The sequence below is a fragment of the Vicugna pacos genome, chromosome 21 (genome assembly GCF_048564905.1).
Source record: "Vicugna pacos chromosome 21, VicPac4, whole genome shotgun sequence".
NCBI classification, from domain to species: domain Eukaryota; kingdom Metazoa; phylum Chordata; class Mammalia; order Artiodactyla; family Camelidae; genus Vicugna; species Vicugna pacos.
The window spans coordinates 17,078,144-17,102,310 of NC_133007.1; the positions used below are offsets into that span (position 1 = coordinate 17,078,144).

Here is a 24,167-nt window from a genome sequence, read left to right on the forward strand (position 1 = left end):
GAGGCTGTTGGAGCTTTAGCGAGTCAGCTCAGGCTGGTTAAATTCTGGGGCCCACCCGTGCCAGGCTGGACTAGGGGCAGAGAGGAAGCAAGACCATGGAGAGGAAGATGCAGTCTGTGCTGTGGATGCTCTGGGCAGGTGAGTAGGCCTCTCCTGTGTCCAGTGCTCTGGGTGGACAAGACAGGGACTGAACACTGAGGGTCTCCCAGAGCCCCCCCAGGAAGGGCCTCCAGTGACACAGCTGTATTCCCGTTAGGCAGAATGACACGTTCTGTCATTCAGAAAGCAGGTTTCAGGCCAGCCCCCAGAATCAGAATGTTTTTTATTCACTTATTAGTAAAGAAAATTCCAGCCCATTTCTGGAATAAGGAATTCATAATACTCTCAAGGCTGTATTTTCGGATTCCAAATCAGATCATAGGATCAGACATAAGATCTGACAATAGGGACAAAATACTTGAAATCAGGGTTGTCCCAGAAAAGCCAGAATGTGTGGAACCTGTCATTTTAAAGATTGCCTTAAAACCAAAGGTAAGAGTGATCATGTCTGTCTCACATATAGGGAAACTGAGGCAGGGAGCTGCTGCAACTTACCCAGTATCAGACCCTTTCCAAAGGCCAAAGCTCTTCAGCTCTCCTGATACTCTGGTCATTGAAAACTCAGAAGATGAGGAAACCCCACAAAATAAAAACCAGACATTCATTGATATTATGGCAGACTCCAAATCAAGTCGTAAATAGCAAAGCCGTTGTGTGAGGGCGCGTGGAGTGTCTAAGGGTTAGGGTGGGGCTCTTGGTGTTAGGGTCCTGGGCCCAGGCAGGAAGTAGAACGAGCAGGGAAGCTGAGAGGTGGGGGTTGGGGAATTTTAGGAGTGCCTTTAATTAAGTGTATTTGACCTCGCTGAGAAGGTCATCAGCTTGCAATTTATTTATTTTGAAATTCAGCCATATTGAAAAATTAAAAATTTTTTTCTTTATTGAATGGAAGATTCTTTTAACGCTATACTGCTTTATAATTTTCAGAAGTTTCAGACACACGATTTCATATAGTCCTATTATAACTCCCCTTTTCCCCTCTACTCCTACCTTGCCCCTCCCCTCTTCCCACTTCCCCGTGGGAACCACTAATTTGTTCTCTGTATCTGTCAGTCTGCTTCTCTTCTGTTTTATTCACTAGTTTGTTGGATTTTTTAGATTCCACGTAGAAGTGATATCACACGGTGTTTATCTTTCTCTGTGTCAGCTTGCAATTTAGAAACTGTTTTGGGCTTCAGGGATCTGGCAAGACCGGGGAGTGGTGTTGAATCCAAGTTTGTGTGCCTGACGCACAGTAAGGCCAAACAAAGGGGATGTCAGAGTTTGGAGCAGAGAAAGGTTTGCTGCAGGGGCCGTGCCAGGAGAGCAGGTGGCTCATGCTCAAAAGGCTCAAACTGCCCAGTGAGCTTCAGGGGAACATTTTTAAAGGCCAGGTGAGGGAGGGGAGTTGCAGGGTGTGTGATCAGCTTGGGCACAGTTCTCTGATTGGCTGGTAGTGAGGTAGCAGGGCAGTGTCACAACATTATCAATCCTCAGGCTCCGGGAGATCTGGGGACCACGTGCTCGTGATCATCAAGTACTTAATTTCTTTCATTCGGTGGGGCTTTTAGCATCTGTAAAACAACTCAGGAAATGTGCATCATATACTATTATCTAGGTACTTCAGGGAGGAACTAAACATTCTGTGACTGCCATATTGCTGATTTACTGTTTAAATTCTGACCAGTTCTCCTGGCCCAACTGCTATTTTTGCATTGATTCTTGAGCCAGGCTTTTGTGACTCAGGGGAAGCCTGGGAGACTACAGATTTTCTACAAATAAGAGGCAGGCAGAGGACATGGGGAGAGGGATCTCTCCTGGGACAGGCCCATAGGGTCCTGCTCAGTTACTGGAGGTGACAAAGAATTAGACCGGGAAACTTGGGAGCCCCAAGTCAGGGAAGTGGAATGAAGGAGGCTCTGATATAGAGCTCACTTTTTAGCTCTTACAAGGCAAGCTGGCCTGCCAGGCCAGGGTGGTTCTCCCAGATGCCGAGGGTCCCCCTCCTCCCCATCTCTCAAAACTTGGCCCTGGGGCTCTTAGGTGGGGTCCCCACCAGGAGGCCCATCTGACTGGGGCAGAGGGGCCCTCGTCATCAGTTAGAGGGTCTACTTGGTTCATTCCTTCCTCCAAACAGCTCCTTATGGAGCACATAATTTGTGCAGGCACCACAGGAGTGAGGGATCTGGGAACCTGTGTCAGCCATCAGATCCAGGCCAGAAGGATGTGCCTCAAGCCCAGAGGGGAAGAAGCTGAAAGGGAATGACCATGCTCCCTGGGCTGGGCCAGTGACCTCTGATTCTGTTCTCCAGAGCCTCCTGCCCTGCCTTCTTCTCCCCCAACCCCCAGTACACTCCCTGCATTTGTATTCTGGGGGCAACCTGAAACCCACTGCATGAAAAAAAGAACAGATTTGGGCTTAGGGAAAAAAACCTCAAAACAAAACGGGCACCCAACTTAGAATGAAAAGTGGCCTTAACTGTGAACTGCCTGGAGCGGTACATTTGCCTCTTCCTGCGAGAAGGCATGTGACCCTCACGTGAACTCACCCAGTGGAACCAGTTCTTGGGTATGTGTTCAGACACACAGATAAACTGTGTCTTCTGCCCCGACCCGCTTCCCTCCACCCTCCCAGCTCGCCCAGCCTGGCACCACGGGTTCACTACCTTTGCCTTCATACTTTACACTAAGTGGAAGGGGCTGGAGCAGTGGGGCAGGAAAGCTGGGCTTGGTGGCCAGCTCAGGGTGTGTATTTGCCAAGTGGAAATGTTTGGGGGTGAAATAGCCATTGCCACACGCACTTGAGCAGTGAAGGCCTTCCAAGGTCAAACCTCAAAGCAGCTGGGTGCTCCTCCCCACCATGGCTCAGGAGAGCACGCCAGAAAAAGAACAGGGAAATTAGGGAGGGCTTCCTGGAGGAGGTGGAGCTTGAGTTGTGTTTCAGAGAACATACTGCCCTTCACCCTTCTTCCATTCTTTGTCTGAACTTGTCCAGTAACAACTTAGATTTTGCTGATGTTCTGGGTAGAGTAACATTGAGTTGATGAAAATAGGTACCAGGACTGATTGGACTCTGGGGAGGCAGGAGGTAAACACATCACGACATGTGAAGGGGATGCAAACAGAAGGTGGTGCATTAGAGAATCTAAAAACAATACTTAAACCAATGAAAAGTCAGCCTGACAATTCTAAACAAAGTCAGTGACACAACACTTCTCCATTCCCGGCAGAGGCTCCCATCCCCTCCTCCAACACCATCACAGGACTGGAGCAGGGCAGCCAGCCCCCTTTTCCTTAATTGACTTAGTTCATCTCGATAAATCTCAATGTCCTAAACTGTGAAATGGAGAGGGTAAGCTATAATGTGTAAAAATGCACACTGTTCCTCCCATAGGGTTATTTGGGATAGTAGATGAGTCTGTCAATGTTAAGAGCCTGGAACAGTGCCTGGCACATAATAAGCAGTCAATTATTGTCAGTTATTATTACTGTTTTTACTATTAACATGCGCAAGTGTAAGTTATAGGAAAGTAACTAGACCTTGGTCATCAGTTGCCTGAATGGTCTGATCTGGCAGAGAGTGAGTCACTGCAGATGAGAGATTATCACCCTTTTTCAAAGGCTACCAGAGAAAATGCTCCAACTTGGGTACAAGACCAAGGCTCTTCCACTCGCGAATTCTTCCAGCCACCAGACTTCGTGAGAGACTTGCTGTGATGGAAGGCACAGCTGCAGGAAAAGAGACACATAAAGAGAAGCCCACCAGGGGGAGAGAAAGTCCCTAAGAAGCTCTGCCCAGAGTTACGAAAATCTTTGAAGACGTCATAAAAAACACAAACAAAAAGGTGCTCCACCTTCCAGTACCAGAGGAAACCTTGAAGCTTAAATTTAGAAAAACTTAGGAAAGTACTACTTTTCACAGGGAAATAAAGGAATCCATCATCCCCAAATATACTGTATGAGAAAATATATTTTTTCCCCTCCATTTAAAACAAATTTAAATAGGTCCATGGATGCTTGATCCCTGATGAGTTTTTGATGGGACCCAAGTCTCCAAGTTCCTGTCTTTTTGAGGCTGATCACACCATTTTAGAATCAATCCTTCCATCGGGCCTTTGTTAGAGCCATGGTCCCCAGCAGGATATTTTTCCTAGACTTGCCCACTCTGAAATGCCATGTTCCTGTTGGTCACAGGCTTGGGAAGCTCCCTGGGACCTTCCCTGTCTGACTGTGGCATACCTGAGCCCAGTGTCCCTTGAATGTCTAGGTCCACGCACTGACCTGGCCTAGGCTGTGAGGTTTACTGGGCTCAGCTTCAGATGTGCACATCTGACAAAAATCAGATTAGTGGGTGGCCTTGTGCCCAGTTAATCTTGACCCCAAGCAGGTGGTATTCAGACCAGAGCCAGGGTGGTGTGCACTGCAAGATGGACAGCTGGCCTTTTATCTGTTCCGTGGCTGCAGGCCCTGTTACCACGCCAGTCCCTGGGGCCTGGCGCCTACCTGGAGCCTGAGCACTACCTGCTGGTGCCTGAGCACAAGTCAGAAGCCAGTGTGCACCGGGAGGGCTCGTGTGCCTGGGGAATGACACTGTCTGCCTGTCAGAGATGAAATCAGGATTAACATGCCCCAGTCCCAGCTCCAGTTCCAAAGGGTAATGATGGTTAGCCGAAGAGGGGTATATGTGCAAAGGGGGAGAAGTGATGGATTAGCTGCCAGTGGCTGGCAACCTGGCTGCCCGTCAGACTCACCTGGGAGTAAACGTACAGTTGTCCCGGCTCCCTGGGGCCCTCTGAATCAGAATCCTGAGGGGCAGGATCTGGGCATCTCTCTGATTCTGAAAAAGTTACCCAGTGTGATTCTGATGTGAAAGTCTAGGTTTAGAGTTGCATATTGGAACTTGAGGAAAAAAGAGGTTTAACAGACAGACCTCTCTGTGTCCATGGCTGATGCTCTGCATGTGATTTGCAGCTCAGTTTTACACCGTCTGGCTGCTTCCCTGAGTTAATACGTAGCCTCTAAACAGGTGTCTTTAGCTTCTCGCATTTTCATGTACATAGAAGTCACATGGGGATCTTGTTAAAATGCAGACTTATTCAGTAGGTCCAGGGCAGGGTCTGAGACGCTGTATTTCTAATAAGCTCTCAAGTGATGATGCTGCTGGTCCAGGGACCACAGTTTGAGAAATGAGGCTCTAGGGAAGAACTGGTTCATGGGTGCAGGTGTGATCTCATCTTGCCTCTGCCCTCCAGAGTCCCATCCCAGGACTTCCTGATCACCCAGCCATGCTGCTCACTGTGATTTTGGTCAGCAGGAGCCTAGCGGAAAGTGTGCCTGGCTCACTTTCCTGGTACTCCTGGCAGTGCCTGACCTTGCTAATCCCGCCCTCCTTCCTTCCTGAAAAACTCTATTCTGTCAGTTCCCATGATACACCCTTTCCTGGTTCTCCTCCTACATTCCTCGCCTGACCCTTTCGTGTCTTCTTTGCAGCTTCATTCTCCTTAGCCCACTGTGAAATGTCAGAGCTCCCGCCACTCAGACCCTCTTCTACATCCACATCCACATCTTTAGTTGACACCCATTCCCAGCTGACTCACAAATTTCTGTCTTCAGTCCCAACCTCTCTCTTGAGCTGCAGACCCATAAATCCAACAGCCTGTGTGACTTTTCAACTTAGATGATCTCAGAATCACTTTAAACTCACAAGCTGAAAACGAAACTCATCTTTGTCCCCAGATCTGGGCCTTTTTCAGTGATCTCTGCATCAGTAAGTGACACTCCAACCATCCAGGAATGAAAGCCAGAAACCTAGCAGTCATCTGTCACAGTTTTCCGTTGCTATGTAATTAACTAACCCAAAATGTAATTACTGAAGACAATAATAATCATTTATTTTGCTCACAAATCTGCAAGTTGGATGGGACTTGGCAGGGACAGCTTGTCCCTGTTCCATGCAGTATCAGCTGGGGTGACTTGACTGGGGTTGGAAGCCCCACTTCTGAGATGCTGGTCATTGGTTGGCAAGTAGGTGCTAACTTGGGTTCCTCACTTTCTGGACTTCTCCACAGGGAAGGTTGGGCTTCCTCACAGCATGGTGGCCGGATTCTAAGAGCAAACATCTAAAGAGACAGAAGGTGGAAGCTGCCAGTATCTTAAGGTCTGGGCTCGGATACTGACTGGCATCTTCTACTGTACTTCACCGCATTCTATTGCTCAAACCGTCACAGAACCAAACTCAGGGGAGGGGACATGAGTCCTTTTGATGAGAGGAGTTTCAGAGTATTTTGGTGACATATTTTAAAACCATCGTGTCACCCTCAACACCTCCTTCTCCTTCAGCTACAAATACAAGTCATCACTATGCCCTGATGATTTTAGCTCTCCAACGTCGCTTCAGTCTATTCATTTTTTTTTCTACTTCCTCTGCCACCTCACTGATGCAAGCTGCCTTTCCTACACTACTCTCATCGGCTCCAGCTGGCCTTGTGAGTCTGTTTTGCCCCTTCTCCTATCTGCTGTCCACCCTGAAGCCAGAATGATCTTTTAAAATAAAATTATGATCATGTCACTGGCCTACTCAGAGCTCTTCAGTGGTTTCCCATTACCATTAGGGTAAAGGCTCAAATCGTCAGGACAGGTTGTCCTAACTCATATTTAGGCTCTATAAACCACCAAATTGTTCCCCCAAATCCCAATATCTCAGCACCTAGACTGCCGCCTATATATACCCTGGACAGTACGAAAATGTTTGTCAATCACAACTTTGACTTCTTGGTCTGGAAAAACGTTATCACCAGACCTACCCGTAGTGTCAACACCTTCCTTTTTTTCTGTCTAACCGTCAAAGACCACAAGTCCTTTATCTCCATAAGCCTTCCAGGCAACTTGGAGCCCCACTGACTTCTTCCTGATTTGAATTCGAGGTCTCAGCCATCTATTTTACCGCAGTTCAGCCTTTTACTCATTTTGGAACCTGTTTTCCTAGGCAGCTTGGGGAAAAGAACTATTGTTTTTCTTTCTTTCTTTTCTTTCTTCCTTCCTTCCTTCCTTTTTCTTTCTCTTTCTTTCTTTCTTTCTTTCTTTCTTTCTTTCTTTCTTTCTTTCTTTCTTTCTTTCTTTTTCTTTCCTTTTTTTTCTTCCTTCCTTCCTTCCTTCTTTCCTTCTTTCTTTCTTTCCTTCTTTCCTTTCTTCCTTTCTTTCCTTCTTACCACAGTTTCCAGACCAAGGGTTCACAATACATGTTTGGTTTTCCACTAACAAGTTATAACTTTCCAGCGCTCTTTTCCTCTCCAACTCTTTTCTTTGTGCTCTCTCCTCAAATCTAAAACTCCCTTTAATCCGACTAGGGCATCCATCTTACCAAACATTCTCTATCGACTTTTAAATTGTGAGATTCTACACATGTGCTGAACAAAAACAACTAGATTCTTGTCCTTGGTGATGTTGTGGGGGCAGGGGAGGGCTGTGCTGTCTGCTTATCTCCTATATAATTTTCCTCTTTTCTTTCCTAAAAATCTAAGTTAACTTTCTATGTGGACAACTTTCATAAACAAGACTTTTTTGAGGGAAAGCATAGCTCAGGGTTAGAGCACATGCTTAGCATGCACGAGGTCCTGGGTTAAAAGACGAACAAATAAATAAACCAAATTATCTTACCCCCCAAAATAAAAAAATTTTGAAAACCCCACCTCCAAAAAAAGAAAACAAAAAAAGACTTCTTTCCAACCAGTGCATGACCTCTATCCAGCCTCACTGCCTCCCGCAGTGCCCATTTCTAAGCCTTCATTCTCTCTTGTAAGAAGGCGCCCAAAGAGACCAGGGAAGGCAGTGCAAATTACATGCCAGCAAAACCAGTACGGTCCTGGGGGCCAGAGAAGGATGGGTTGAAACTGGATGGGCCTGAGGAAGGGTGTCTTGAGGAGTGGGAAAGGCTAGAGAAGGGGGCCCAAAGAGCATGAGGACCATGATGCCCATGGCGGGAGGTCCCCCAGCCTCAGAAATTGGGATCCTCCCCTCCATCCTCAGGGACTGGAAGTGAGCGTTGCTGGGACTCGGAGGTTGGGGGAAGGCTGCTGTGGAGAGAGTGTGTTTGGACCCTGGACTTGGATTCACCACCTTCATTTCCAATTTGGAAGAAACTTACAAATCGTCCTGATGTCGCAAGCAAATTGGCTACTTGTCCCTTTATGCTCACCACCAGGTTCCTTGGGCTGAAATCAGTCCTCATACTCAAACCGTGACAACAAAAGTTGTATTGAGCAGAATGTTGTCAGCCAAACCCGGAACCTTGGACAGGAGGCTGTGACTGAGAGCACACGGCAGTGCCCTCCCTGCAGTGAAGACTGGGATAAAGATTTGTGGGAATGGACGAGCACCTGTCGTGTCTGGGGCTCAGCCAGCTAGTATAGTAACAACAGCCCTGCAAGCAACATAGTTATGGAACGTAAGTGTAACCTGGCTTCGGGCACAGGTGTTCCCAAGTCTCTGCTGTGTGTTCTGCCAGGGAAAAACCATGGAAATGTGCAGTAACTGAGTCATCAAATGCCAGACCCTACAGGACTCTTGCTTCTTCCTGTTACCAGTGGGTTCTTCATTTTTCTCCCTATCTAATTATAGAAAGATAGACATCAGTGATTTTCAAACTGACAAATATCTTTTTTTTCCTCTTTCTCCTTTGAGTGCTCACTCATTCAGTGCAAGAACAAACCCCTCAAATTACTCAATTTGACTCAAAAGAACTGTTTCAAATAAACGCCTGGTGTAGACAGCAAAAAAAAAAAAAAAAAAAAAAAGACTCAAAATCATGGCCCGTTACACTTGGGTGCATTCCACCTATCTGGCCCCACTGGGGGTGGTGCAATTCCAGAGTTGCTTTGTGGGAAAGTCTTGAAGGGTGAGGAGAGGCAGTTTGGCTAAAAGAGGGCAGATAGTGGGAATTATCTTAAACTGTTCTGATGGAACAAGTACTCTGTTTGTACTTGGCCTCTATGTTTATTTGTAGTCACAATGGGAGGCTAAAGGGAGAATCACCCCCCGCCCCAAGCCATCCACTTGGTTCCATCACTGTGCACTGCTGGTTTCAGTTTCTGGAACGTGGCCCACCTTCTCCAACGCCCTGACCTCTGCGCAGCGCTCTTCTCTCTCCCACTCGCCTCTTCCCCCATTTTCTTGCGGTTCCATCCTACTCATTCTTCGATGTCCTTCCTCAGGACAGCCTCTCCTCATCCTCCAGTCCTCTGTGATACCCCGTCACTGAATGGGTACCATTTGTTACCATGGTGCTTTTCCACTTACCTCTCTGATGATTTATTTATAACTGTTTGACTCACTCAGGGGATCGAACACCCTGAGAGCGGGAACTGTGTCCGTCTCTGCTTGCCGTTTATCCCCCGAGGCCAGTCCTGCCCGGAACATGGGCGTCCGGCAGCTATGTGCTGGCTGAGTGTTAATGAATGAGCACGTGCCCTTTGGAACTTAACCAGGCAGCGAGGGTTTGCTCTCGGCGTCACCTATCCCGTCTTTCTTCCCTTCCTTCTGACAGAGGTCCTGCCTCTCTCCAAGCCTCAATTTCTTAACCTCATTTGCTTCTATCAAAGTTACCTCTCCTGAGTCCCTTTCTAGGAATAAATGGATGAGAAGGACTAATTAAGGAAATGAATTTGCCCTACAGGTTAAAGGAAGAGAGTCACTCTGTTTTTCCCTCCCTCCCAGACAGCACTTACATTTTAGCAGGGGTTTCAGTGCCTCCATTCAACAGGGAGACTTTCAGGACCGAGACAGCCAGGCGAGGACATATTTGACTTGGAGGTAATGTTTAGTTGTACATAAATCACTGCAGGTCGGCAGCACTCGGGTTTCCTCCCTTTGACCTCCCTGACTGCTGAGCTTGTCTCTGTTTCCATATCACCCTGTCCTTGGAGCAGCCCTCTCGGCCCGGGGCACCAACTGTCACACTTGGAACCCGCCTCCTTCCTGAGTTACCTCCCTCCCCTGCCACCCAGTGACCTTTGGGCTGTTTCCTTGTTTCCTGCCCTGGTGAGTCAGGGATGCTGTAAACACCTGGCCTGGGCAGAACACAGTGACAGACAGACACTCCCACTTGGGACTGTCACAAAGCTCACTGGGAGAGAAGCATATAACGCTGAGGGCAGGGTCCCCAGTCAGAGCTCACTGCCCACACCTGCCCACCGACTTATCTCTGTCTGCACACATGGCGATGCTTGCTGCGGGCAAGGCTAGTCCTCTACCCATGCCCTGACTCCTCCTTTCCCCGCCCAGGCTGGGGTCTTGCGCCATCTGGCTTCTCCTCTATTTACAACCTCTTCCTTTCTATGAGCTCCATCCCATAACCCACGAGCCTGCTGAAGTCTCTAGCTTCTAGCTCAGAGGGAACTAAAGAAACCTTCTCAAGATCTTTCCTGGCCCTCTGGTTCCAGCTTTCCCACCTCCCTGTATTAGGTGAGCTCCTTGACAGAATAGGCTGCCCTCACCTGTCTACTTCCTCACTTCCTGTGCGACTTATAAAACCATACCCCGGCTTTATGGTTACAAGAGTACCACATGTCTGTTGCAGAACATTTGGGAAAAAAAGATACACAAAGAAGAAACCCCAAATTGCCCCATCACCCTAGAATCCAAAGATAACTATTTCTGTATTTTCATACATTTTCTTCTAGAATTTGCTTTCTCTCTGTGACAATGTGGGAGTGGGGGACTGCTGCATGTACAGTTTTGCATCCTGACTTATTCCCTTATATGCACAAGTTCAACGTAGTGAATTGAATCCCTTGGGAGCTGTTTGAAGTCCCACCTCCTTAATAAGCCTGTCCATTAAAATCCTTCTTTCAGGACCTAACACAGCCCCTCCCCTCTCTCCTCTCTTTCTCCCTCACTTCACTCTCTTAATATTTGCACTTAGCATTTAATTAGGATGTTGGCTGACAATGACTTCTAACTACTTCCTGGGCAGGGACTGTGTCGCAAACCACTCAGTCAACAAGGTCTTATTAGCAGCCAGCTCTGTGTAGATACGTTGGGGTGGGAACTGGCAAGCAATGGGTACAAGAGACACAGACCTTGCCAGAAGGAGCATGGCATCTGGTGAGGGGAGGAGGCCCCCACACGTAGACTCCGCAACATGAGAATCACGTGTGCATGGGCTACAAGCTCCCTGAAGCGGTTCAGAAAAGCCAGTAAGGGCTGCGATGGTCCTGGTGGGTTCCCAGAGGAGGTGGGGCATGAACATGCCTCTGATCATTTTCCCAGTGCCTTGCACTGAACTAGGGCCCTAGGAGAGATTCATAAATTGACTGGAATTTAGATTCCTAAAGACCCATGTTGAACAAAGAGTCCAACAAACATCCATTGAGTTCAAACCCTCCTTCCCATCTATTCACCTCCCCCCAACCCCCCGCCGCTCTGAGAGCCGACAGGGGTCATCCCTACCTGGGGAGGCAGGACATCAACGTGCCGGTGAACACGTGAACCCCTCTCCCTAGAGATCAACGCTTTCTCAAGGTCAGAGCCGGTATCTAGTCCTGGAGCAGGATGGACCCTGTCTGGACTCCAGCACCTCCTTCCTAACTAAGCATGTGGTTTCTCTGAGCAAATGGATTTTCCTAAGTGGAGGCATTACTGCCAGTTTCCCAAGGGTTCCCATAATGTGCTGTGTACGCCTCAAGTAGCCAGTTCCATCAAGCAATTCATTAGCCTCCTTGGAGGTATTGCTTTCTGGTTAGTGCTCAAGAGACAGTTTATTATCTTCTTAACAAACCTTAATTATTTACAAACAATCCTGGAGGCTTCAAGCTGGGTCTTCACACCCCACCCACTTAGGGAAGTTAAATGGCTTCTGGTTCCATCTAGGGCAGCTTGCAGACTGGGCTTCCCTTCTCTGGGGCGCCTTCTGTTCTTTCTTTCTTTTCTTTTTTTTTTTCTTTTTGACATTTTCTAGAAAATTATTTTTCTGGTTGTAAATCCTACCCCTCTTTTAAACTTAAATTCTCCATAACTCATTCATTTGCTGTCAAAGCGCACTTATTTGAGCATCTCTTTTTTTGAGCCCTAGGATATGAAAACAAAGAAAACAGTGTAGCAGAGGAGAAAGATGTGACACTATAGAATGCTGTCATAGTTGTTGCTTATGTGCCAGGGTGAAGCTTGTGCATGCTAAATATATTGTCCTTCAACCCTCACAACAACCTTGAGTTAGATAATGTTATCCTTATTTTATAGTTAAGGAAAATGAGGCACAGAGAAGTTAATTAAGTTGCCCCAGGTTGCACAGCTAGGAAAACTGAAAATGAGGATGCCAGCCTGGGCGGTTTGGCTCCAGCATTTGGGCTCTTGGCACTCTGCCGTATTATGTGATAAACTTTCATGAGAGAGAAGTACTGGGCTGAAGGTACTCGTGGGTGGCAGGTGGCACAAAGGACAGAGTAATCAACTTAGCTTGGGAGCTTTTGGACATTTCCTCTAGGACAATGTGTGTGCTCAAAACTTCTTCCTCGGCAAACTGCTCCAGTGCTGTGAGGTTTTGATTCCCTCCTTGCAGGTGAAAGCACCTGCTTTTCTAATCTGTATGCCCCTGGGAAGTTTAACGCATCACTGAAGTTCTCTTTAACACCTTATGGTGAATTAGCTCATCAGATGGATGATCTTTGTGAGTATCAGAGGGCTCAGCCTTGAGAAGAAAGGAGAGCGCGGAGGGAGGAGGAAAGAAAGAATAGTTCTGGAGCATGAGGGATGCAGCAGTCTGCAGCAACAGGGTGGGAGAGGTGCGTCTACTGGGAAAGGGTGGGTTCTGGGCAACTGGGGAGAAGATAACTAATGTAGACCCGGACAAGCAAGTAGAAAGGGGGTAATTGGAAGGCTCTAGAAATGAACTTCTCCACTTCCTAGTTTTCTGATTATGGATTAGATGTCCTACCCAGTGCTTTTGTCTCATCCACCAGGTAGGGATGCAAAGATCCCACAGAACAGAAACACGAGGGCCACAGAGCTAACAAGCATGAAGCCTAAGGGAAGAGGTGAAAGGAACTGGGTTTATTACAGATGGGAGAGAGAATGCAGGTGATCACAAACATCAGAAGCCTCTGAGTATATGATGGGAAATTATTAAGAAGTTAAGCCAGATGTCTCCGTTGCCAGTCATGTCAGAACAAGAGGATAGTGCCTGAATCAGGGAGGATTTAGATTCGCCATGGAGGATTCCGGGGGAAGGCTGTTGGCATGAAGTTCTTAAACATAGGGTGAATTCTCATTTAGGATTATGGAAAATGGAAGTGTGCCTCAGAGCACAGGATCAGCCTTTCAAGATCCTTCTCGGGTTTACAAATAGCATTTAAATCATGCTCTATATTTGTTCAAGACTTTTTCCTTTTCTTTACGAGCTCTTTTCTCATCCATTCATTCCAATCTCCTCCCTCACAAATCTATTAGCATAAAACGACTTTAACTCACTGTTATAATGACCTCTAAAACGGATCTGTTCTTTCGTTATAATCATTAGCAATTACTATTCTTTTATGATAGGTCTCCTATGGTGATGGTTGGTGGTTATCTCTTGTGATTGACTTCTAACCAAAGATGTACCTCAGCAAAATACTATGGGATGAGAAAGTAGAGGTTATTCAATGTGAATATATGTATATGTATACACACACACACACACACACACACACATATATATATATATAAATGAAATGTAGCTATCATTAATTGAGCACTGATTATGGGTTAGGAACCATTCTAAACAAAGCACACTTTTCATGTAGTTTAATATTTACACGACCTAGTTTTTAAGTGAAGACTCCGGCACAGGGAGCTGAAGTAAACTGCTGGAGGTTGCACATTCAGTAGAATAAGGAGCTGGAATTCCAGTGGAGGCGTTCCAGCTCTGGAATTTGTGCATTTAAATTCAGTGCTATGCTACTTCCTGAAACGGCCACGGAGAAGCTGCGTAGTAAACACGGAGTGGTCCAGGAGCGGACCGAGATGGCTGCGCAGGAAGACCCCGAGGTCACCCTCTGCCACAGACACACCGAATCTACCCCTACATAGAGAGCAATTCCTCCTGAAGAACTTCTGAGGCTGATTAAACAGCTACGGCACGTAGATGGACCACGTAGAAATGGGTAGGAGAGACAGATATTGTATCCATGGGAACCCCACCCCCAACGTGGCAACCTGCAATAGGGAGGGATACCGCCGATGGGCTGGAGTGCAGGCTTGCCTACCTTGCAAAACAGCAAAAAACAAAACAAAACAAACAAACAAACAAACAAACAAACCCAGCAGCTTAAAGGGAATCAAGACTACATGGGAAGGATATCCAATTATTAGAGCTTCTGCCAAGTGGGCAGAAAACTGCTAGAGCCCTCTCTAGGGTCGGAAGTGCTGGCAAGCGCCATTGCTTGGGTTTCTCCTGGATTTCCCTCCAGGCTGTGTCTGCCTCTGCTCCAGCCACCCACTAGCAAAATGCAAAGTCCTACATACGGGCTTCAAGGCCCTGTGCGACCTGAGACCCCTCTACTTCTCTGCCTCGTTTCTCCTCCTCACTCACTCCCCTCCCACCACACGGGTCCCTTGCTGTTCCTCCCCGGACCACGCTGAGTCCTGCCACGCAGCTCTGGCCTCGCTCTGGCCTCGCTCTGGCCCTGCCTGGACAGTCCTCACCACAAGCATCCTCATAGCTCCACTTCTCTCCCTCTCTTCCCACTTTCTTTCCAGTCTGGGTGACTGTCCATGCCATCTCTGTGGAAACCCCAAAGGATGTTCTTCGAGCTGCTCGGGGAAAGAGCGTTACCCTTCCATGCACCTACCACACTTCCTCCCTCAGCCGAGAAGGATTTATCCAATGGGACAAGCTTCTAAAGAGCCACACGGTAAGGTTCTTTCGAAAGCTGGGAGCATCACTGGGATGAGTATTATGACCTTGACCATGACCTATTGGAGGACGAGCGCTAAAAAGCCTTTCAATAAATGTGCCTAGAATAAACCTAGATAGCACACAGGATGGGCTGGGGAGGAGGGGAGCAGTGAACGCTGGACCCAGGGAGGACAACGTTGTGCTACCTCTATTTTGAAAAAGTCACCTTCCCTAAAACATTTCTCTGGTGGCCAATCACAAATGACCTAAACGGTATCATCTGAGTCAGTTATTCCTCTTGATTAGCATAGAGCTCTTTCTGAGGTCAAATTTTGTTATAGTTTTTTTTTCACCCCCATTTGGGTTCTTTTTGAGGGGAGTATGAGGGAGATTTTATTTTATTTTCTATTTTGGAGTAGATAATGTAATCCCGTGGTTCAAAAATTAAAACATCATAAAAAGTATACATGGAGAAGTCGCATTCATATCCCTGCCACCACCACCCCCAACCCCGTCCCATCCACCCTGCTTCCACGCCCCAGTCCCTCTATCCCCCTACCCTCCCAGGCAAGGCGAATTTCCGCTGGTACTGGTTGTTTGCGGCCAGCATTTATTCTGACTGATTGGTCATCTCTTCTGCAGTCATTGCGTATCCCTTTGAGCTACGATAACCGATTTAGTTTCTTGCGTATCCTTCTAGTAATTCTTTATGCACATTCAAGAAAATGTGAATATATATAGTCACACACGTGTGTATATGTGTATGTATTCCTGTTTCCCCCTCCTTTGACGCAAATAGTAGCATGTTGTAGGCACTACTCTGCCTCTTGCATTTTTCACTGAGAGTTATCTGCCCCATCCAGGGCTGTCGCATGTGGTCAGGCAGATTACGCCCTGCACGAGGGTGCTCAGCCTGGGGGGCCGGCTTTCCATTAGCCTGGCACAGGTCTGTCTGTCCAAAACCTAGAGCACCTTTTCTTGATTTGCTTAAAGAACATGCACAGGCATCAGACACCCCCACACTTTCTTCCCTAGCTTGCGTGGTCTGCCTGCCTCTCCTGACACGCCGCTGAGATCACCAGCAACTTCTCTCTTGCTAATTCAGTGTGCTGATTCAGTCCTCATCTTATTTCATTTCTCGCTAGCTTTTCTGACTATCAACCACTTTCCCATCTTGGAACCTCCCTCACTTGGCTTCCTGGTATTCTTGTCTTGGCTTACCCTCTCATCTCTCTGACCTCTCCCTGACCTTTCAGAGTGAAGAAACACTAGGACCTGCCCTTTCTCTACTCATTCACCTGAGGTGGCTTCCTCAAGGCCATGGCTTGATGCCATCTGCATGTCGTTGACTCCCACTTCATCCTCAGGTGTACTCAGCTGACCTGTGCAGCTTCTGTTGAGCTTCTATGCTTGGGTACCCTGTCCACACTTCGGGCATACCAAATGTAAACAGAATGCATTATTTTTTCATAAAACATTCTCTTCCTAGGTTTTTCCTCTCTTGGAAATGACATCACCATTCATTCAAACATCCAGGCCAAAAAGCTCTCCCCCTGAGATCTGCTTCTCCCTAACTTTCTACATTTAATCCCTCCAATGTCCCATTGCTCCCACCACTTTTAACCTTCCTCAAATTCACTCCATTCTTCCTATCTGCCTTGCCACAGCCTTGTCCAAAGACCCATCGTTTTTCACCTGAATTGCTAAACCAATTTCTTAACTGGTTCCCTCTCCTTTCAATTCATTTTCCACCCTGTGTTGAAAGCTAACTTCCTAAAACACATGGCTCTCCAGTGTTTACAGGATAACATGCAGTCTCTTTAGTCCCAGGTACATTGTCTGCTGTCTGGCAATGCAGAATCTCCAGAGCTCAGGTTTTGAAGCCAGAGCGCCCAGTTCTAATCCCAGTCCTGGCATTTACTCAACCATATACACTTAGGAGAGGCACTTAACCTCTTGGTGCCTCGGTTTCATCATGTGTAAAATGGGTATAATCATAATACTTAACATCACAGGGTGGTTGTGAGGATTAAATGAGAATAATACAATCAAAGTGCTTTGAATCAGACCTGGCACATGGCATATATTCAATAAACAGCCACTATGATCTTTATTGCGACCTGCCCAAGCTCTCCTTTTACCAGTCCCTCACTCACACACTCACCCCCACTCATACTGAACATTTAGGGTCGATACGTTGTATCTCACTTCTAGCTCTTTCCCCATTGTTCTCTCTTTGCCTGAAATGCCAGATACGTTTATCCTACTCCAACACTCACTGCCCCAGTCCCCCTTTGCTTGACTAATTCTTATTTGTCCTCCAAGATTCAAGGGACTGTCTTCTGGGAACTCTGCTAGGAAGCCTCCTCTGACTTCCCAACTTAGACGTAATACCTCTCTGCCGAGGCTCTGCAGCTAATCTTCCGATGCTGTAATGCTGGGTGGCCTATCACCCTCACTGTCCTGAGGGCAGAAATCATGAGTTACTCGTCTTTGAGTGTCAGGCACCTAGTAGCTGCCTAGTAATCACAATGGCCAGCACTTACAGGAAACTTACCGTGTCGGCAATGCCCTGATTGCCCTGTGTACATTATCAACCTTAACCCTCACAAAAATCCTATGCTATAGGTGTCATTATTATTATTTCCACTTTGTAGAAGAGTCCTGGAGAGGTCAAGCATTTCACTCAAGGTCATACAACTAGGAAGTGGCGAACTGGGATCTGAATTGAGGCAGTCTGGTTTGAAAGTAAGGGTCTTGCCAGTACCATGTTCTGTTGAGTACATCAATGAATACAGAAATTCCAAAGGGAAGAGTCAAATAAATAAAGTGGGCTTGGAGGCCAAGGATGGCTGCCTAGCACAATGCCTGCACATACTAGGTGCTCAGTAAATACTGGTTGACTGATGGAGACCAGACAATGAACTAAAATGGAGTGGGTAAGAGAGGTGCCAGAGGTTACAAGAAGTTAAAGTGCTGGGATCTGAGAAAGCCTCACTTATTCACATATACTCCTGATATGAGCTGCCTACCTGCCCCAGGCTTTCAATATTGTCATTAAAATATATATATATTTTATAAAATATATATATTATTAGAGGAATCCACAAGTGGGCACCAGTATTTGAGCTCTTTGTTGGGTGGGATTGGGCCCGGGAACGGCGGACGAGGGTGGTCAGGACAGGCTGGGGCACCGTGCCAGGGCCATAGGGTGAAGACCAAGGGCTTTTCCTCTCCCTCCCAGGAAAGGGTGCTCATCTGGACCTTTTCGACCAAAACCTACATCTACGGTGAACTTTATCAGAACCGTGTCAACGTATCGAGCAGTGTAGAGAAGTCAGATGCCTCGGTCACCATTGACCAGTTGACCATGGACGACAATGGCACCTACGAGTGCTCGGTCTCGCTGCTGTCGGACCTGGACGGCACCTCCAAGTCCCGCGTCCGCCTCCTGGTCCTCGGTGAGTGAGCCCTTCTCCTTCCTGGGATGGTAGGAAGAGGCTGGGGAGAGGAGGGGGCGCAAGGAGGAGGGCATCCTGATGGGAAGGTAAAGATTGCCAGAAAGCAATGCCTGACCAGGAGCTAAGACTCCTCCCCTTGTCTGGTTTGGCTGGGGGCCCGGGGGCGGGGCTGGAGGAGTGGGGGGCGGGGCCTGCTCCTCCCCCGGGAGCCAAACACCATTCTGTCTGGGCAGACAGCTCCCCAGGGCAGAGGTCAAGGCTGTTTGGAGTGGTCCTCAGGGGTCAGCCTTGCAGATTCTGTCTGTGCTCCATCCACTGCCCTTTCCTTCACACCAACTCCTCTCCTTTTCATGCCAAACTTCTTAAACAGAAGAAAAAAGGAAACCCCAGATCCTACTGTAAAGACTCTCACGGTGCCTTACTTTAATGCTGGGGCCCAAGTCATGACTCTCTTACAGGTCGGGCATCCCTCCCTCCCTCAATTCTAATCAGTAGAAGCCCTTCACACCACCATCTCCACAACCCTCGGCTCCAACACACCGCTGATCAGGTTCTACTGCCTCTGAAATATGTCCCAAGGTAACATACTTTCCACACAAGCAGCTTACTACTGGAGTTTATAGTTCTGAAATGATCAGAACGATCATTTTATAGATGAGGCCCAAAGAAAGTAGGCACCTGACTCCAAGTCAACCAGTTACTGAGAAAACTTTAGTGGGCGCCCAGTCTGTGTCCACTGTGAGAAATGGCCCCCACCCTGGGAGGGAGCAATACCTTAAGCCAAAACAATGGATCATGTTTCATTTTTTTCCCCTTTACACTACGTAATGAGATTTTATTTTTAATTGCATAAGGTGGCTGCCCGGGATTTTGAAGCATTGGCTTGAGTCAGACAATAAAGACCTGGGTAAAGAATAACTATTTCTTCCTTGCATCCTATGACCAGCAAGGTGGCCAAGGGTCGTTCTGGTGTGTGTTCTTCCACATACCTCTCCATGTCATTTCAACACAGACACACACAGACACAGACACACACACACACACACACACACACTTTCTTTTTCTTTCTTTTCTTTCCTTTAAAAAAAAGAGATCCTATTATAAAGATTACTATGTAATTTTCTTGTTGTTAATGTTTCATGCACATTTCTAAGATCAACACATACAGCTCAATTAACAGAACACATCCATCGCATGGATGTACTGATTTATTCCGGCGTTCCATACTGATGAGCACTCTCAGATTGTTTTCCCTTTTTTTTGGTACAAAGAAAATATTGATATATACCTATATATATAGATATGTATACCTTTACTGTGTTGTTTTTGTTTCTATTAGATGAATTCTTAAAAGTAGGATTTCTAGATCAAAGATGATGCTGTCATTAAATGTTACTTCATATGGCACATTACTTTCCCCAAAGCAACTTGTACTGCCATGAGCATTAATTACGTCAGTATGTCTGTTTTCCAATATCCTTACCAGTACTGAGTATTATCAATCTTTTAAGTTTTTGTCAATTTTGTTAATTTGCTAGGTGAAAAAAATCCATTTGGTCTAAATCAGAATTTTAATCTAGGATCCAATGAGCTTCACACCTGTCTGTAGCTTGGGCCTGATCCCCCAAAGCTTGGGGACCAGCAGTGGGACAAGTACTGGGTCTGTCTCCTACTCTCCTTAGTCCACCTCCTCCCACCCCTGTTTCTGGCTCCTCTCAGGTCATGGCCAAGGGAGAGACTGTTAAAGTCTTTGTTTTCTTCCAAACGGATAGCCAATTGCATCAGCATCATTTATTATACCAAAGAAACAATCATTTTCCCACTGGAATACCATCTTGGTCACATATTCAGTTCTCATATATACATGGCTGTTTTTGCTCCTTATTTTGTTCATTTTCCTTTTGATTATTCCTATGCCAATTAATGTGGTTTTGATTACAGTATGTCTATAATCAGCTTTGAGATTTATATACACACACACATATATGTGGGGAGAGAGAGAGCACATTATCTGTATCTGTGTAGTTGGCTTTTACGATCTGGTACTGTATAATATCTTCTCTTACTAAACTTTTCCCTCACTTTAGCCCTACCTGATTCTTCTCTGGCTAATTCTGTCCCCTCCCAGCTTCTCTTAAATAGCTCCCATTTTCTTCTGGCAGCAAGCTGGTTGAGGGGAAGCCAGCAGGACCCCACTTAGGTGTGAACGTCTGGATAGTCCCCCTGCCCATTCGGGGACAGCTGCATTGTAAGACAGGAACTAGTTAACTCCAAGGACAAATGATACAAGTTTAATCTGAGATTATGGAATTCGGTGAAAAGATGCTTTGCTTTAAAAGAGAGAGAGGAAGAGGGAGGGGGAGAGAATTTAGTACTATATGTTAAGAGATCCAGTTAAAAAAAAAGTTTTCTTTCCAAATGGCTTTGCAGCTGGGCTATTTTTAGGCAGAAGGGCTTTAATTATATGGGGCCGCCCACTCGGGCTGTGTGACCTCACAGTAAACTGAGGCGAACAAGAAGCTTCTGGACAGAGGTGGAGCACGCGCCTTCTTGGTCACCAAGGGGAAGCCACCTGGCGCGGGGACTCGGGACCTGGCGCCGCCGGGCAGGATCGGTCGTCTCTCCGGCCTCTGGCGCCCCCTGACGTCCGCAGCGGGAGTCGCAGGCTTTGGCGAGGCCTCGGAGCCCAGAGCGTCCCCGGCTCCCTTCCCGTCACTCCGCCCTCAGTAAATATTCAGGTGGCATCTACGTTCTTTTTGGGAGATGGGACGCGCCAACTGAGAAACCGAAACTTCCAAGAGTCCCCGCGGTCTCACAGCCCCCGCAGCGGGCAGAAGGGCTCATTGAACTGGATCTGTTTGATTCAAGGTCCCAGCTGTTCTTAATGGTGAGGGCAGAGGAGGGGAGCTTCAGGGAGGGGTCTGGACTGAGTGAGGTCTGGGGGGGTGGTCCTCAAGATGAGGTGAGGAGGAAGGCAGTTTGGGGGCTGAGGTTAAGGGCCGGGGGTGGGGTTGGGGGTTGGGGCAAAGAATCGGACACATTCCTCCCTGAGGCAGGTCTTCCAGGGAGGCGGGAATCCCTTGTTTGCCATTATCTCTACTGCTGTCTCTGCAGTGAATTAAAGATTTGCTTTTAATAAATTTCCCCAACAAATGGTGGTGTGAGGAAGCTAGTCATTGGATGTGTTCAGCGTGCTTTTTCATGCATCTCCAGACGCTCATTTGCCTCCGTCCCCTCCCCCTCCTTTTTGGCTTGTATCCCAAAGAAACCCAGCCATGGAAAGGCTCAGTTACCCATCATGCACACGTAGGCCAAGGTGAGACTTCTCAGGTAGTACTAAATTTGTGGCCAGCTTTCTTTCTGTGGAATAAAGGCTTAGCCCAGTGGTAAAGTCTCCCTGGGAAGCCGGGGTGATGGCTTTGATGGGTGGGGAGGGATGTTCCTGGACCTGGAGAGAACTCAAGAGATAAAGCCTGACTCAGCATCCCTGACCTGGAACGGGTGTCCTCAGAAGCAAGTGGTGTCCACTGTCTCTTGTCTCCCTAAGTTACCTGCTTGCCCAGGACTGAGGGGCTGCTTGTGAGAGTGGCCCCCAGGCAGCAGCCTTCCCCCGGCCCCCACCCCCCCCCAGGCTGCTCCAGGCCTGGGGGTCTGGGCATGGATACCTGTGGCCTGTCCTTGAACCTGAGGCCTTGCAGGTTTAGGGACTGTCTGACTGTGGGTGGCAGTAGGGAATGCCTCTGATTTGCCCCACCCTGTCTCCAGGCCTGGCTGACCCTCACTAAGACAGCAGGGGGTGTGGGGCATACCCACCAAGCACCCACTGTGTCAGAGAGGAAATACCCCGGGCTGTGGGCTCCAGGGGAGAGGTTTGTCCTGAATATCTTCCCCCAGCAACTCTGGGCCAAACAGAGATTGGAATTCACCCTCCATGCTCAGTGACCATGCACCTGTGCGGTCTGGATTATAGAAAGGGCAGCATTATTTATTGGGGCAAATCAACCATCCAAGGGGGCATGTAAAGAAAGAAGCGGAGGTAACGGGCCTGCCACTGAGGGCTTCCAATAATAGTCCTCTCCTCTGGGTGTCCTCCCCTGCTCACCCCTGAGGACACAACCTGAAGTCCCAGGCATACTTTTTGCTTCTTGCCTCAGAGCCTTTGCACATGCTGTTCCTTCTGCCAGAGTGCCCCCCTCTCTCTTTCTCCGACTGCCCCCCATCTCCAATATTGGCTTCGTGACTGGGTCAGTGTCCCTTGCATTGCCTTCCCTGTCCCAGCAGCCTTGTGCCCTGCCTGGTCCTTGTTTGATCACTTACCTTCTGCCCCCACTGGACTCCTTGAACATGGGGACTCACTCACTACGTCATCTCCATACCCAGTAGTGTCAGGCATACAGCAGATGCCCAATAAGGTTTGTAGAACAAACCACTGTACACAGTGGTGTGTTAACAGCACTGAGTAAAGGTACTGGCTTAAGGTGTCCAGGAATCCTGGGAGATCATGTTAGGGTTGTGAGTTGAGGGTGGCCTGTTGGGTTTTGTAATCTGTTTCTGTGGACTTCCCTTTCCCTCCATCCCCTCAGCCCTCATTCTCTACCCCACACACAACACTGCTGCCGCCTGGGGTCTCTCCCATCACCCAGTTACTCATAACAATTTCATTTTATCAGCAAAGCATGGGAAGAGGGAGATGCTTAACAGAAGGGGACATTCCTAAGAGGTGGCCCTAAAGAGCTGCAATGAGCCCATGGGCCGGCAAACTAAGGCCAAATCCAGCCTGCAGCCTATTTTTATGTGGTCTGTGAGCTAGAGAATGGTTTTTACATTCCCAGTTAATTAAAAAGAAGATGCTGCAACCGAGACCATAATGTGGCCTGAAATACTATCTCTTGGCTCTTTACAGAAGATTGCTGTCCCCTCATTTAACGGATGGGAACACTGAGGGACTGAAGGATTTACCTAAAGTGGCACAGAGAAGTCACTGTCACAGGGAGCAGCTTTGAGCTGGTGGAGAGAGTAGTGGGTCTGGAGTCAGAAGACCTGGCTCTAGTCCCAGCCCTGCCAGGACCCTGGCCTCAGTGTCTTCATCTTTATAATGGTGACTGCACTTTTAAAGCTAAAAAGCTACTGCCCTCAGAATGCTGTCCACTGTGTGTGCTGCCTCCCTGTGACAGTAACAGGCCACCGAGGATAATTTGGGTTGGGTTGATCTTATATCACTACCTCTTACCACTAGGCTGTGAATTTCTCCGCCTGTGAACAAACAAGGCAGTGTGTGTGTGTGTGTGTGTGTGTGTGTGTGTGTGTGTGTGTGTCTGTGTGTGTGTTTGTGGTCGGGAGTGGCTGTCATCAAGCCCCAACTAATTCATGGCTTCTCTTTGGCCCTCTTCCCTACAGTGCCACCCTCCAAGCCCGACTGCGGCATCGAGGGAGAGACTGTGATTGGGAACAACATTCAGCTGACCTGCCAATCACAGGAGGGTTCCCCGGCCCCTCAGTACAGCTGGAAGAGCTATGATGTCCTGCACCAGGAGCGGCAAGTCCCACCAGGTAACAGGGTTGGCAGGGAAGGCGGGCCCCCACATCACGGTGCAGCTGATTGGCTCGGGTTGCCAGGGGAGACGCCGGGCTGACCAATCAGATTCCCTCAAAGGCTGCCCCTTCCTTCCACCCTGCAGTTGGCACTGCAGTATCTTGGACCATCTTTCTAAGCACCGTTTTCTCATAATATCTGTCTCATAGGTTGTTGTGAGAAATAATAC

At 47.8% G+C, this 24,167-nt stretch overlaps 1 protein-coding gene across 2 annotated transcripts in view; it reads left to right on the top strand.

Moving 5' to 3' along the window:
- The window catches only part of GPA33 (glycoprotein A33), a 31,751-nt gene continuing 7,584 nt past the window's right edge, over positions 1–24,167 (top strand). The window contains exons 1-4 of one of the 2 annotated variants that reach the window (XM_015243371.3): positions 1–138; positions 14,806–14,960; positions 18,189–18,405; positions 23,803–23,955. In XM_015243371.3, coding sequence (XP_015098857.2) covers positions 96–138; positions 14,806–14,960; positions 18,189–18,405; positions 23,803–23,955 — 568 coding nt within the window. In that variant the 5' untranslated portion in view covers positions 1–95. Of the gene's footprint in view, positions 139–14,158; positions 14,211–14,805; positions 14,961–18,188; positions 18,406–23,802; positions 23,956–24,167 lie in introns of those variants that run through there. The other variant, XM_072945886.1, reaches the window with a different exon arrangement.